Source organism: Pollicipes pollicipes, unplaced genomic scaffold (genome assembly GCF_011947565.3).
Source record: "Pollicipes pollicipes isolate AB1234 unplaced genomic scaffold, Ppol_2.1 Scaffold_6138;HRSCAF=7277_pilon_pilon_pilon, whole genome shotgun sequence".
Taxonomy (NCBI): domain Eukaryota; kingdom Metazoa; phylum Arthropoda; class Thecostraca; order Pollicipedomorpha; family Pollicipedidae; genus Pollicipes; species Pollicipes pollicipes.
In genome coordinates, this window is record NW_023596818.1 from 6303555 (window position 1) to 6317860 (window position 14306).

A 14306-nucleotide genomic window follows, 5' to 3' on the forward strand; every position below is an offset into this window, starting at 1 on the left:
ATCATCTGAAGCGAACATAACGTGTCCCAAGGCTACCCTCGGCAGTTCACGGGCTGCCACGCCTGAAGCTGTCTCTGCAGCTCATACCTGAGCCCCATGGGTCATGGTCATGGCTGGAAGCCCTAAAACCTCCACGATCCACGGCTTTCCTCAAGTGTCCAGTGGTCCGACGCTGTCTGCATTCAGCGCCACCTGGCCTGCGATAACCTGACGTTCAACCCTGCCCTCCCATGGCCTAAGGTTCCATCTGCCCTCCCATGGCCTGAGGCTTCCTTCGCCTTCCCTAGCTTGAGGTTCTCCATATCTTCCCCTGGCCTGAGGCTCCCTCTGCCCTCCCATGGCCTGAGGCTCTCCATGCCCTCCCATGGCCTGAGGCTACCTCTGCCCTCACATGGCCTGAAGTTTCCTCTGCCCCCACATAGCCTGAGGCTCCCTCTGCCCTCACACGGCCGGAGGCTTCCCCTGGCCTCCTATGGCCTGAGTCTTTCCTGCCCTCCCATGGCTTGAGGCTCCCTCTGCCCTCACATAGCCTGCGGCCCCCTCTGCCCTCACACGGCCTGAGGTTTCCCCTGCCCTCCCACGGCCTGAGTCTCTCCTGCCCTCCCATGGCCTGAGGCTCTCCATGCCATCCCATGGCCAGCCGACGGCCGTTCGCCGCCAGACCAGACGCGATCGTGACATTTTATAGCCGGCGACGATCGATGCCGGCCCAGCCGCCCGTTGCCAACGGGCCAGACAGAGCGGCCGGAGCTCACCCCTCTCTCTTCCGCCAGACGCGGCCATGGGGCTCTCTCCAGGTGTCGATCTCGCAGCGTCGCAAACGGCGCCCGTCGACAGACAAAGAGGCGACTATCTGGCCGCCTGGACGGGAGCGAACAGCGCATACCGCGGGCGAAACGGACAGGGGGACGATGCATGCACACGCAGGGACTAGACGAGAATAAACGCAGAGTAGCTAACGTATACCAAGACGCCCATCCCACTGAACTGGACCCTGAGTAGACGGACATTCTGCCGCCGCGTCAGTGTGGGCCGTACGCGCCCGCGGAAAGAACCGGATAGAACCAGATAGCCCAGGAAAGAACCGGATATTTTGATCAGGAGCAGGATCTTTTTGTGACGGCAGGGCACTGCACTTCCGAATGCCATCAGCCTGGAGTTCCCCCGGGTGGCAGAAACGCGGCGAGACAATTCTGCCCGCCTGTTTTTCATAACAAGAGGAGGGGACGTCGGAGAGCTCGCCGTCGGTGCAGAACAAACGAGTGCTGGGCGGACCGGCCGTCCACCAGGACGTGTCGCCATTCTTGTGGAATTAGCTTAACAGGCCGGAGAAAAGGCACCAATAAAACTAATGGCGCGGCGAGTTTTTTTGTGGGCCGCGGCGCCTCGACCGCCACCCCGGACGGGAACAAAAACGCCCGCCGGGCAGCCCGCAGAGCAGATGGAGACGTCGCGGTCGTCAGGCATCACCACCTCGAGTGCCTCCTTGCGTCACCGATGACAAGCCTCTCCGGCAGAGCTGCCACTCGCGGTCGGGCCCTCGCTGCCGAGCTCGAGTACGCTGGACAGCGACAGGGGGACGGGGGGAGGGGGTACAGACGGTTTTGTTGCCCGGGGCGATGAATAGATGGCGGCACCCGTATCGGGCACGGAACTTCATCTAAAACTTCGCCACGCTCCAACAACCCCATTAAAGTGGATTGCCGGGAAGAAGCCTTTCGCAATCTGGCGCACCGCGCGGCGCTGGAAGCACGCCCTGAGGCCGCGCCGGGGGAGGCGCTATGACAAGCTGTCATAGTGGCGCCGACGTCCGCGGGCGCAGACCGGCAGCCCCGCATTCCGAGAGGTCAAGACAGCCACAGCCGACGACTCGAGACAAAGGCGGGAAGCCCTTTCAACTGTTGGCGGTGTCACGGTTCGACACCGGCGGACGAAGACGGAGCGGGCCTTGCCGAGGTGATGGCGCGCGGCTCAGTCCCGCGCGAGGCAGCACACGGCTGACCGGCGCCAGGTCACGCAGGGCCGGGTCACGCCGGACAAAGCCCTCACTTCACCGCCGGCCAGGTCGGCAATTGGCCAAGGTTTAGACGTTTTGAGTCTCTCGCCGTGCATCGACTCGGCGGATTAGCGACGGGTTCGGTGTAGGACAAGCTCCCGGCAGGAGGGTTCAGGCAAAGCTGCACCGGCTGAAGACCGAGTCACGCAATGATTGAAACAAGGCAGGGAGGAGGGAGGGCGGAGAGGAGGGAAGACAGAAGGCGTGGACGCGGGGAGGCGGTAGGTTGGGAGACGGGAGGTGGGAGGCGGGTGACGGGGCGACGGCAACCGGATAGGTGGGAGGCGGGAAGGAGGGGAGACGACGAGGAAGGGTACCGGGGAGGCGAGGAGGCTGGGTGGCGGCGCAGCGGGAACCGGATAGGTGGGAGGCGGGAAGGAGGGGAGACGACGAGGAAAGGTACCGGGGAGGCGAGGAGGCTGGGTGGCGGCGCGGCGGGAACCGGATAGGTGGGAGGCAGGAAGGAGGGGAGACGACGAGGAAGGGTACCGGGGAGGCGAGGAGGCTGGGTGGCGGCGCGGCGCGAACCGGATAGGTGGGAGGCGGGAAGGAGGGGAGACGACGAGGAAGGGTACCGGGGAGGCGAGGAGGCTGGGTGGCGGCGCGGCGGGAACCGGATAGGTGGGAGGCGGGAAGGAGGGGAGACGACGAGGAAGGATACCGGGGAGGCGAGGAGGCTGGGTGGCGGCGCGGCGGGAACCGGGGAGGTGGGAGGCGGGAAGGAGGGGAGACGGCGAGGGGGGGGGGGGGGTATCGGGGAGGCGAGCAGGCGGGGAGCGGCGCGGCAGCGCGGCGGCGCGGCGGGAGGCAGAGTGCCAGACGCCTGACCTGCCGGGCCAGCCTGTCCGTCCAGCGCCCGTCCGGCGGCGCCGGTTTGGCGGCGCGGCGGGAGGCAGAGCGACAGACGCCTGACCTGACAGGCCAGCCTGTCCGTCCAGCGCCCGTCCCGCAGCGCCGATTCGGTGGCGCCGCCGTCGCCTCTGCAGCTGCGGTCACTTGCCAGCCGGCCGTATGACGTGGCCGGCCGGCCTCTGCCGGGGCAGCTGCGGGCGGGCCGGCTGCCCGGGTCGGCCTGCAGCGGTGCCCCCGGCCGTCCGGCAGCTGTTCGGGCCGGCCGGCCCGCCCCCACACACAAACAGAGGCGGTCGCCGAGGACCGCCGCCACTCGAGCCAAGTGGCCGGCCGGCAGCGCGGACAAAGCTGGGAGGAGGACGGAGGCCGAGCTTGCCGCCCGCCGCCGAGGAGGGAGGTCAACACGGACCCAGGCGGGCGCGGCCGACGGCTGGGCCAACACTGCTCACAGACGGGCTCTAGCTGACGGCTGGACCAACACTGCTCACAGACGGGCTCTAACTGACGGCTGGACCAACACCGCTCGCAGACGGGCTCTAGCTGACGGCTGGACCAACACTGCTCACAGACGGGCTCTAGCTGACGGCTGGGCCAACACTGCTGGCAGACGGGCTCTAGCTAAAGGCTGGACCAACACTGCTCGCAGACGGGCTCTAGCTGACGGCTGGGCCAACACTGCTCACAGACGGGCTCTAGCTGACGGCTGGGCCAACACTGCTCACAGACGGGCTCTAGCTGACGGCTGGGCCAACACTGCTCACAGACGGGCTCTAGCTGACGGCTGGGCCAACACTGCTGGCAGACGGGCTCTAGCTGACGGCTGGGCCAACACTGCTGGCAGACGGGCTCTAGCTAAAGGCTGGACCAACACTGCTCGCAGACGGGCTCTAGCTGACGGCTGGACCAACACTGCTCACAGACGGGCTCTAGCTGACGGCTGGGCCAACACTGCTGGCAGACGGGCTCTAGCTGACGGCTGGGCCAACACTGCTGGCAGACGGGCTCTAGCTGACGGCTGGGCCAACACTGCTCACAGACGGGCTCTAGCTGACGGCTGGGCCAACACTGCTGGCAGACGGGCTCTAGCTGACGGCTGGGCCAACACTGCTGGCAGACGGGCTCTAGCTGACGGCTGGGCCAACACTGCTCGCAGACGGGCTCTAGCTGACGGCTGGGCCAACACTGCTGGCAGACGGGCTCTAGCTGACGGCTGGACCAACACTGCTGGCAGACGGGCTCTAGCTGACGGCTGGACCAACACCGCTCGCAGACGGGCTCTAGCTGACGGCTGGGCCAACACTGCTGGCAGACGGGCTCTAGCTAAAGGCTGGACCAACACTGCTCGCAGACGGGCTCTAGCTGACGGCTGGACCAACACCGCTCGCAGACGGGCTCTAGCTGACGGCTGGGCCAACACTGCTGGCAGACGGGCTCTAGCTAAAGGCTGGACCAACACTGCTCACAGACGGGCTCTAGCTGACGGCTGGACCAACACTGCTGGCAGACGGGCTCTAGCTAAAGGCTGGACCAACACTGCTCGCAGACGGGCTCTAGCTAAAGGCTGGACCAACACTGCTCACAGACGGGCTCTAGCTGACGGCTGGACCAACACTGCTGGCAGACGGGCTCTAGCTGACGGCTGAAACAGCGACGTCTGCCGCCGGGCTCGGTGTGTCGCGCGGGACGGGGCCGGCCCCCAGTGACCAAGTTCCCGCTACCAGCAGGGTCGATACAGAATTTAGACAAGCCTCACAAACTCCAGCTGCAGAGTCCAGGTCCATGAACTTGGACTCCGGGCAGCAGGCGGACAGTCAGGATTGATTCCAGGCAAGGCTCCGCTCGTGGCACTCGGCCCGCGGTTGACATTAGCTGTGCATAACAAACCACTCGACTATGGCGAGTGTCAAAACTGAATCACCGCTGGGATGTCATCGAGATGAGTATTCGGTGATGAGTAGAAACAGAGACACGATTCACGCGTTTGCGCTTTCTGGGAATGATCCGAGATAATTGGTATTTCAAAGTACACTGATGCCGGAGGAGTGCGGTCTCCAGTCAAGGATGCGCTAAGCTTGATTGATTTAGTGCTACGAAAAGGCTGGCTGGGATACAAACCACGTGAACCTTGCACCATTTTGTGGTAGGCGCAGATTTCTACGATTCAGTTTCTTAGCACAAGTACTAATTCCACGCTGCAAGACACATCTTCCTGGTCACCCCGACATCACCAATCATGAGCAGCCCACTTTTACGCCGCTGTCAGACCACCTCCAATGGAAGAGCTGCACGAGGCCAAGGGGCGACGCTGCGCCTGGGGAGGGGAGGGGAGGGGGGGGGGGGAGCGCGGCCGGCCCCCGTGCCGCACTCGTGTGATTGGATGGGGGCTGGCGGGTCGGTGATGACTGTATAGAGGTCCGCCGACCTGCCATCTGTCGTCGGTGATGGATGCCTTGCTCGGGATAGCATTAGTAATCATCAGGCCGCCACAATTTGACACCGTCCGAGCATGCGGGCGCCGACCAGCACGCCATCCCATCATCACCCCAATCGGGCCGCGGGCAGGCTCTTCAGCTCTCTTCTCACGGTTGCTTTATGCAGAGCTCGCCGCTCCTCCGTGTTTCCGTAGTTCGGCGCCGCGGCGCGATGAATGATTCACGTGAGCGAGGGCCGGACCGGGCTAATTCCGCGCGACGAACGCCTGACCCCTCCCTATCCCATCCCTCCCCAGGGGAGAGAGGGGGCCGACAGCTGCTCGACTCGTCTCGAGGCCCGGCTGCGGACAGGCGGCGCTGAAACACGCGACCGCCAGCCTGCTGAATCATTTCAGCCTTCGCGTCTCATTAGGGCCGTGCGGCGCACCCTTCGCGCCGAATCTCTCGGCGCCGGCCGAAACGTCAGGCGCGTTTTTACCGGCGCCCGCTTTACACCAACACGACGCGGCACGTGCACGGCGCGCACGTGTTGGCCTTCGTCGGCCGCGCCAGCCGCCCACCCGTCCGCGGGAGGGGATCGGGGGGGGGGGGGGCATGACGAGGTAGACAGGGTGACGCTGATCGGCAGGCAAACAGAGCGACGGCCGGCAGACGCTGCCGCCGCCGCTCGGCACGCGCCGTCGCAGCTCTAATTGCTGGTGCGGGCGGCCGCCGGGCAGCGCCGCAATCTCCGGACGGCGGCGGCCGTCGGCCGCTGGAGCTGACGTCCGAGGCGATAGCCGGGCCAAGCGGGCTCGTAATTCGGCGGCCGATTACCGGCCGGCCGGCTCGCCGAGAGGTGACGATAAAGCGGCCGGCAGCGCGCGCTGACACAAACGGGCCCGATATGGGGTCGACCGGGACCGCACTGTCGCCGGCCGGCCTCTTCAATCTGCGTAAAGAACGGGCCACGAGACCGCCCTGTCGCGCGCACCGATAGCGGAGGCGCGGCGGCGCACCGGCCGACGTCCCCGACCCCTTCGTCTGGTTCCGGGATTATCAGAGGTCGGTGACGTGTCCAACGGTTCTGACGGGGTAGCATGAGAGCCGCCTCGCTGCGGAACCCACGCGGCGAGTCGCCACAAGCCCGCCCGCGAGTCGCCACAAGCTGGCCCGCGAGTCGTCACAAGCCCGCCCGCGAGTCGCCACAAGCCCGCCCGCGAGTCGCCACAAGTCCGCCCGCGAGTCGCCACAAGCCCGCCCCTGCGCTGCCGCTGGCGAGCCCGCCCCTCCTCCGCCTCCTCCGCCCTGAGCCCTCCAAACGACGCCAGCAAACGGCGCCGAGCAGAAAATGTACGCATGGAAAGCGCCTTATCGCGGCCGGCTGCCTCGCGCTGACAAGCAGCAGACGGCATTCGCTCTACGGCTGCGGCAGTGAGCCGCGTGCGGTTGCCATCCCCCGCCGCCATTTACCATTGTGCTTCGTTTGCCGCCGGCCGACGTCACTGATAACGCCCGGGAATAATGTATAATAACAGCACATGCGGGAGCCATGCGCCCGTAATTCCATCAGCCGATGTCTGGCTCCGAGAATGAGACAATAAGAGAATGGGCTCGCACGCGCCGGCCGCTCACACATCCACACGGCGGCGGCGGCGTCGGGATCCGGGGCAAGAGTCAAATTCGCGAGATCCGCCCCTGACTGCGAACCCGTGCAGACCACGGCCGCCGGGCAGCGGTGGCACCAGAGAGCTGAGGACTTGCTGCCCTCGCTCGGCCCCTCCGCGACCTCGTGAGTTCGGTCGCAAGGCACATTTTGGGTTCCGTTGTCACCCGGAATTCCACGCCCCGGTTTCCAACTAGGCGGCAGCCAAGCCAGACCGCTTCCACGAAGCGGCAGTCGTGCGGACCGCCACACGACAGCCACGGCAGCCACGGCAGCCACGGCAGCCACGGCAGCCACGGTAGACTTACGTTCCGCCGCCCCGGTCGGTCGCGGCCTGCCCAGCCGCCGCCGGGGCCGCCTGGCGCCTCCGCCCCGGCTGCGCACGTGAGACGAGACAGCGCTCGCCGGCCGCAGTCCGTCTCTCCGCTGGCAGACTGAGCGGCTGCCGGCGGCCGGCAGGAGCTCGGCGGCAGGCGGCGGCCGCACGTGAGGTCGGCGCTACCGGGGCGGGCGGCGATCGGCGGCCCGATCTCATCTGAAGCGCGCCCCGACCTGTCCGCCCCGCCGGAACGGATGGACGCGCCGGTCGGCGAGAGCGCGGGGCGGGGGCGGCGACGGGCGCGGGCGGATCCGAAGCAGGAGAGGGGTCCGGCGGCGGCGCTCCGCCCCAGGGGATTGCCGCTGGCGCGCCGCCTGCCCGGCTGCCAGGGATGTCACCTCAGGGAAGGAGAGGGCACAGGGACCCTATCAAGTCCTTGATTCGACATATCTTGAAGGCGTTCCTCGCTCTTCTGATGGAGACTCAAGGGTTGATTCAATGGGAGGAACGACGTGATAAGCTATCGCAAGAAAACACCGCACGTCAGACAGCAAAAATCGGATGAGGGTAGGTAGAGTGGGAGAGTGTCTAGCAAAGCACCTCGAGAGTACCTACAGAGGAAGAGTACGTTCCCGGCGATGTGGGAGAGCAGGGAGCAGAAACAAAAACAACAGATGGCGAAGAAGTGCGCGTGTAAGAGATAAGAGACCGCACGCAAGAGGGAGGAGATCACATGAGAGAGGCCCGGAGAGGAGAGAAGGACAGTAAAAGAGGTGGAAATACACAGAGTGCGCGCGGCGCTGCCGAATACACTTGCACCTTGTTTACGTCCCCCCACGGCAGGTTAAAAATACCAGCATCTCCTGTCAGCACCGCGGTATTGCGCGCGTTCACAGCCATAGTGAGCCCGGGGTCGGATGACGCGTTATTTGGGGGCGCGCGCGCGCCGGCGGCAGCGGCGGCGGCCAGCGACCCTGCAGCGCCGCCGGCTATTTCTGCGCCGGGCGGCGTCCGTGTTTACCGGGGTACGGCAGGCCGAGGGTCGACGCCGGAGGGGAGGCCCCGCAGCCGGACACGACTCCCACGGGAGCCGGCGCACTCGCCGGCGACGCTCCACCGCCGCGCGCCGGCGCCGCGACAGCTTTGTATGGAGCCAGCAGCTGCCGGCTGAGACATAAGATCCGACGAACGCGGCGCGATGTCCGAGAAAACGGCTGATGCAGCACTGCGCGGGGAGGGGCAGCACGTGCGTGCAGCTGGAGTTTGCAGCCCACGCACAAAGGGAGCGGACTGGATGAAGCCGTGCGCAGTCCGCCCCGACAGCTGTATGGCAGTGATGACGAGGTGGTGTCGGAAACCGATGGATTCGCCGGCCAGATATGACTGCCTAAAACATACACCTTTCGGGACTCGGTGTCAAACGACCGCCCCTGCCACTGCGAGGGTTCGCCTCAGCTGACCTGTGTGGGTGCGCTGGTGGGCCTTGAGGTGGGACGACTTGGTGTACACCTTCTTGCAGCCGGAGAAGAGGCACTTGTGTATCCGCCGCTTGCCGTCGGGCGACGTGTCGACGCGCAGCTGGCGGCCGTGGCCGGCCTTGAGCGAGAAGCCCGGCAGGCACGAGATGAGGCCGCCAGAGCGCGACGTGAAGCGAACCTGCAGCGTGCCGCGGCCGGCCAGCCGCGGCCCGGCCGCCGCCCACTCGGGACTGGAGGGCGGCGTCAGCGAGGCCAGCAGCCGGCCGCTGGCGCCCGAGTCGCCGTACGCCTCCTCCGAGTCACTCTCCGACTCGGACTCCACCTCCTCCGTCTTCATGCTGGCCGTCTCCCAGTTGGCCGACGACACGGACGACACGCTCAGCGAGTCGAGCGAGTCGCGCGACGAGAACAAGTAGTCGCTGTCGTCCGCCTCCTCCTGCTTGATGCGCGGCGAGTCCAGCTCGCTGGGCAGCTTCTTGAACGACTTCAGCTTCGGCTCGTCCTTCAGATACTTCTCCATCTCATAGCACGTCTGGAAAAAAACAGCAAAAAAGTAAGATGACTCCGTGGACACAACAGCTGACCAACCACAGAAGGCTCTCAGATTTGAACGAAGAACAAACTAAGTGGAACTGCTCATCCGGTGACGCAGAGCGGAACATAAAAGGAAGTTAGAAGCAAACTGTGACAATTATTCGCAACACCAAGTATGCAATAACCCAAAAGCAGATAAGCGTCACTAGCAGGTTGAAATCGAAAGGATCGTTACGGACCTTTTAAATAAGATAAAGACATTTCTAAATAGCTGCGAACTGATTCATAAATGTAGACACCAAACCGCTGCTAGCAGGCTGCTGTCGCTGACCCAAATGTAGCCGCCCGCCGGAAGTTTGATGGCTGCCAACTTGACAGGCGTCAGCCAACTATCAGAAATGTCTGCCGATGCTGCAACGCTGCGTCGGCACCGCCAGAAAGCCGGTGCCTTTGTGTGGATGTCGGCCGTGTCAGCCGGCAAAGTTTTTCATGGAAACTTGTGACGGACACAGCGGCGCGTGAAGGCGGGTCCGCCGAAGCCGACGCAGTAATGGACGGACCGATCTGCTCCAGTACCGACGGGGTCACGGCACCCGGTGACGCCAACAGACTCCTGCTGCTTTGTGATGTTTGCTTCATTTCATTTGCTCCTGCTGCTCAGCGTCTTTTACTTCGTTTGGTTATATATATATATATATATATATATATATATATATATATATATATATATGCACATCGTTATATATGCACATCGTGGGTCTAGGACTTGGGCGCAATGGGGAGGATCCCCTGGCACGATGTCGGGACTGATGCCGGCAACACGTGGACTAGCATCATGGCGAAGGATCTCACTCAAGCCATGCTGCCCATCAAGGTCAGGTAAGCCTGATTTACAGCCCGGCTCAGGAGTGATGGAGTCGTACTAACCGGCACACAGCGGCCAACCGTCTCACTCCGACGCGGCAATGGTCCGGTATTTCTCCCCACGGTGGGAGCAGCGACAATAGAGCTTGATTCACAGCACCAGCGGCGCCATACATCGTCTGAGTGACGCGGTGATCCCGCCGCTTGATCCAGGGCGGCAGTGACCAGACATCGCGCGCGGCGGCGGCGGCGACCCCACCCCGCGCCCCGGCCACGTGTCGGCGGCCGTGCCGTGCCGAGTGGGCGCCGGCGCCGGTCACTTTGCGTTAGCGGCGCCTGGCCGGCCGGCCGGCACGTGCCCGTCAGCCGCGCCGGCCGGCCCGACCCGATGGCGCCTCCGGTTCGACCGGCCGGCCGGGGTACACCGCCGCCGGCCGCGCCAGCCGAGCCGGCCGCCGGCGCCGCCGCCCCGCCGTCCACTCGCTCGGGCGGCGGCGCGACTCCCGACACCTGGCTTGCCGACCGATTACAGGGCGCCGGCGCCACGGCAAAAACGACGCACCGCACTCGAGCTGCGGCGCAGTGCGGCGGAAACGGCGTTTATGCCGTCCGCGGGACCGACGGCCGGAACTCGCGCACAATGCCGCTCCAGGGTAACTCGATGGCAAACAGGTCCGGCCGGGCTGGAGCCGCAGCTGCCAATGCGATGTGGCTACGGAAACCGAGCATAACACTTCCAGTACAAGATCGGCAAGCTGCATACCGTAAGATTAAAATATCCAATACGCAAACAGACTTAATAGGAACATGATGGTTGCTGTTGCTATCATTGGTGATAAGCGGTGGACTCCACAGCTGAGGTCATACGGCGCTGCCTCTCGTGACCCTGGCAGGAAGGCCGGACACCGCGTGGAATCGAACCCGAACCTCTGATTTCTCAGACAGGCAATACAACCATCGCACCACCAGAGCCCTGATAAACTGATGGACATCCTCTGCTATTGTTATGTAGCATCGGGCACCCTGATGGCATCTGATGTTCAGTGAGCAGAAACTATCCCTGATAGCCCATCAACATACGGACCCTCGACGATTTTCGCACTCATAGTAAAATGCCACAGGACAGTGACTCCGTTGTGTTCAACAAATATAATTCGCTTACTACATTTGTCTGTGCATTGCGTTCATTCCATAAGGTCTAGCTCAGATCAGCACGCAAAAGTAATGCATCAACGGCATTGTATGTAATACATCAACGGCTTCAACGGTAATGCATCAAGGATCAACGATACCCATTATTTCATCGATGATTTCCCCCTACCCAGTCGTCTCCAAGACAATGCTTACAGCTAACATACATGGGGTAGTAAAGCACTCAGAAGTTCACGGATGTTTGGGCGGCGTTGGCAGGGTGACCATCTCAAACAATTGGATGCTAGGCATACAAATGCGCGCACGAAAGCGTAGACGAACAGCCATTAACTAAACTGTCCAATGCCAGGAACCTTTCAGTGGCATTATTTCATGCAAGAGCAGGCTGGAACTCCGCAAAACCAACGAGAAACAGCGCCAGACGGAGCGGTGCGTCCGCCACCATTTTCGTAACACAGCTCTGCCGAGTGAGTTGGGAGCGGGGTGCGGATGTTCACCACCCAGATCCGACGCCCGAGGCTCGTAGGAAGGTCACCACCTCACTTCAGGGCAAGGTGACCACCCTCCACCACCCGCCGAGAGCCGACCAACACGGCCCGTCCGGGCGCCCCCTGCCGGCCGGCGCCGCATCAAACCCCTCCCCGAAACTGGGTCGACACAAAATCAATAAATTGCCGGAGAAGTTGAGGATGATTGAGCAAACAAATGCGCGGGCGAGTCGGCGGCGGCGGCGGCTGGCGCGCGCCGCAGGCGGCCGCGTCGGCGGCCCGTCGACAGCGACTCGAAGGCGGCGGGCCGAACGACGCGAACCAATCCTGACGACCATCAACAATGCACGAGCGTCGGCCGCGGCGCCCCACGGCGGCATTCGTTACGCGCCGCCCGGCGGAGCGCCGCCGAGGCGACGGCGCCACTCAGCGGCGCGGGCTTCTAAAGAGCGTCCTGCGCTGGGGTCGGACGACAGGCGGCGACTGGCGGTCCGCCCGGCGGGCGGCGCCGGCGCCCGGGCGGGTCACTGGCGTCGCCGGCCCCTTCACCGATTGGCGAGCGGGCGGGACGGGACGGGTAAAAATCACTCGGGGAGACCGGTGGCTTCTCCGCCCGCCCGACTGGCCCGCTCAGCAGTGAGGGCATAGATGGGAAAGTGGAGCCCGTCCCCGAGGCTTCGGACCTGACCGAACGCTCTGCGGTCCGGAGGGCTGCAGGGGATGCACACGCCCGCCTAACGTGAACATACATACATACATATATATATATATATATATATATATATATATATATATATATATATATATATATATATATGCACTCTGTCGCCACTCTATTCCTCTCCAAAGTCGCACATTCCGGTGAGGAGCAGCCGTGTCGGATTGCCGGTCTGCGGCTACTGGAACAAGCAAGCCGCATACCGACACGCCACTGCGGTCGCCGGCGGCTCACATAAACCACTGCAAGTTTCGCTCCGCGAGCCCCGGCAGCGCCATTCCCGCCGCGTCCGCCGCAGACACGTCAAACGCCCGCAGCACGAACACGACCGGCTCTTTCCCTTCCGTCAGCTTTCTTCAGCGGCCGCCGAGCTGCGCGCTGCGCGGCTGCGCGGCTGCCCCAGCTCAGCCCTCCGGGGGAGCGCTCCAGCGACGCCGCCGCCGCTCCCCCGCCTCTTCCCACCCGTTCAAGCAGCTGGGAGCGTCGCCGGCGTCGCGGCGGCCCGGCGTGGGAGCGGCCGGCCGTCGGCTCCCAGCGCCGGCCGGTTCACCGGCCGCCACGCTGGCCACCCCGCGCCGGCCGCCCGGGCCGCTCCGGAAGCGACGTGGCCGCTGTACGGGACAGGTTGACGTCGCTCGGGGACCGGAACACCGCACGCTTCGCCCTCCCGCGGTGCTCGGTTTCGGCGATATTTCACTCACGGCGAGCCGGAAGGGGTTTCCCGAGTCGATTACGTTTGCAGCGTGGTCAGCCGGCTGGCAACGGCCCGCTCAATAATGGCCGCTCTGACAGAACTACCCAATTCCAGCGCGCCGCTCGCCGCCGGCGCCGGCTATCCCTCCCCGCGGCTGCGCGGCCAGCTCATGTCGGCGCTCCGCGGCTCGTCTGTGTCGGCGCTCCTGTCGGCGCCCCGGACGGACTCGGTCAGCGGCACCTGGTGACGCCACGAGACCCGCACCCGGAGCTGGTGACGTCCCGGCAGCGGCGCACACGCCGCCACCGCTCCGCGCCGAGTCCGCGGCGATGCCCCCGCGGGTGGACGCCACACGGCCGCTCTGAGTCTGAGATTTTCGTGCTGAAGGCACGCGGGCAGCAGCTCCACGGCGCGCGTTAAATCGCGATACAATTTCGCAACTGATTGTGAGCTCGACGCCGATGGTCAGTTGCGACCGAGCCGTCGCTGAACAGCCGACAATCAGCGATGACCACAGGCGTCGGCCGCGCCAGCGGTCAAAGGTCACCTGCCCGCCGGCGATGGCGGCCGGCCAGGCCTCGCACCTCACCAGGGTCAGGGTCAGGGTCACGGACCGGACGGGTCCGGCGGGCGACCCCGTCAGCCAGCTGGCGCGCCGCCGGCCGGACTCGGACACCGCTGCCGGGCCGTCACTCACTTCAGCCCATTACATGACGCCCACGCCGGCGAGCGACGGAATGGGTTTTGATAAGGCGCACGCCTGACAGGACACGCCTGTTTACCCAGGGGGCCCGCGATGACAGCCGCTCTGCAAGTCATGACTGTGTGCCCTGCGTCATAAAGATCCCCTAGATTAAGTTCAAGGCTGGGAGCCAATGTCAGCGTATATCATGTTGCAAGAGAAAGCTAGATGATGTGTCGATATTTGACTGAATGCGTGGGAGACCCTGCTGGCGAAGCGGGCGGCTTTTGAGTCAGTGTTTTCTCCAGGCGGTATTCTGGTCAAAAGCACATGCTTCAGCGCCGCGTGAAACAGCACGGAAATTCATCTGCAAACGCTGCAGCGCGGCGGTC

General features: G+C 64.2%; 1 protein-coding gene across 1 annotated transcript in view; it reads right to left on the reverse strand.

The window, feature by feature from the left end:
* The window catches only part of LOC119105734 (Krueppel-like factor 6), a 47570-nt gene that overhangs the window by 11308 nt on the left and 21956 nt on the right, over positions 1 to 14306 (reverse strand). The window contains exon 2 of the mRNA XM_037229220.1: positions 8765 to 9314. Within this exon, the coding sequence (XP_037085115.1) occupies positions 8765 to 9314 (550 nt within the window). The remainder of the gene's footprint in view (positions 1 to 8764; positions 9315 to 14306) is intronic.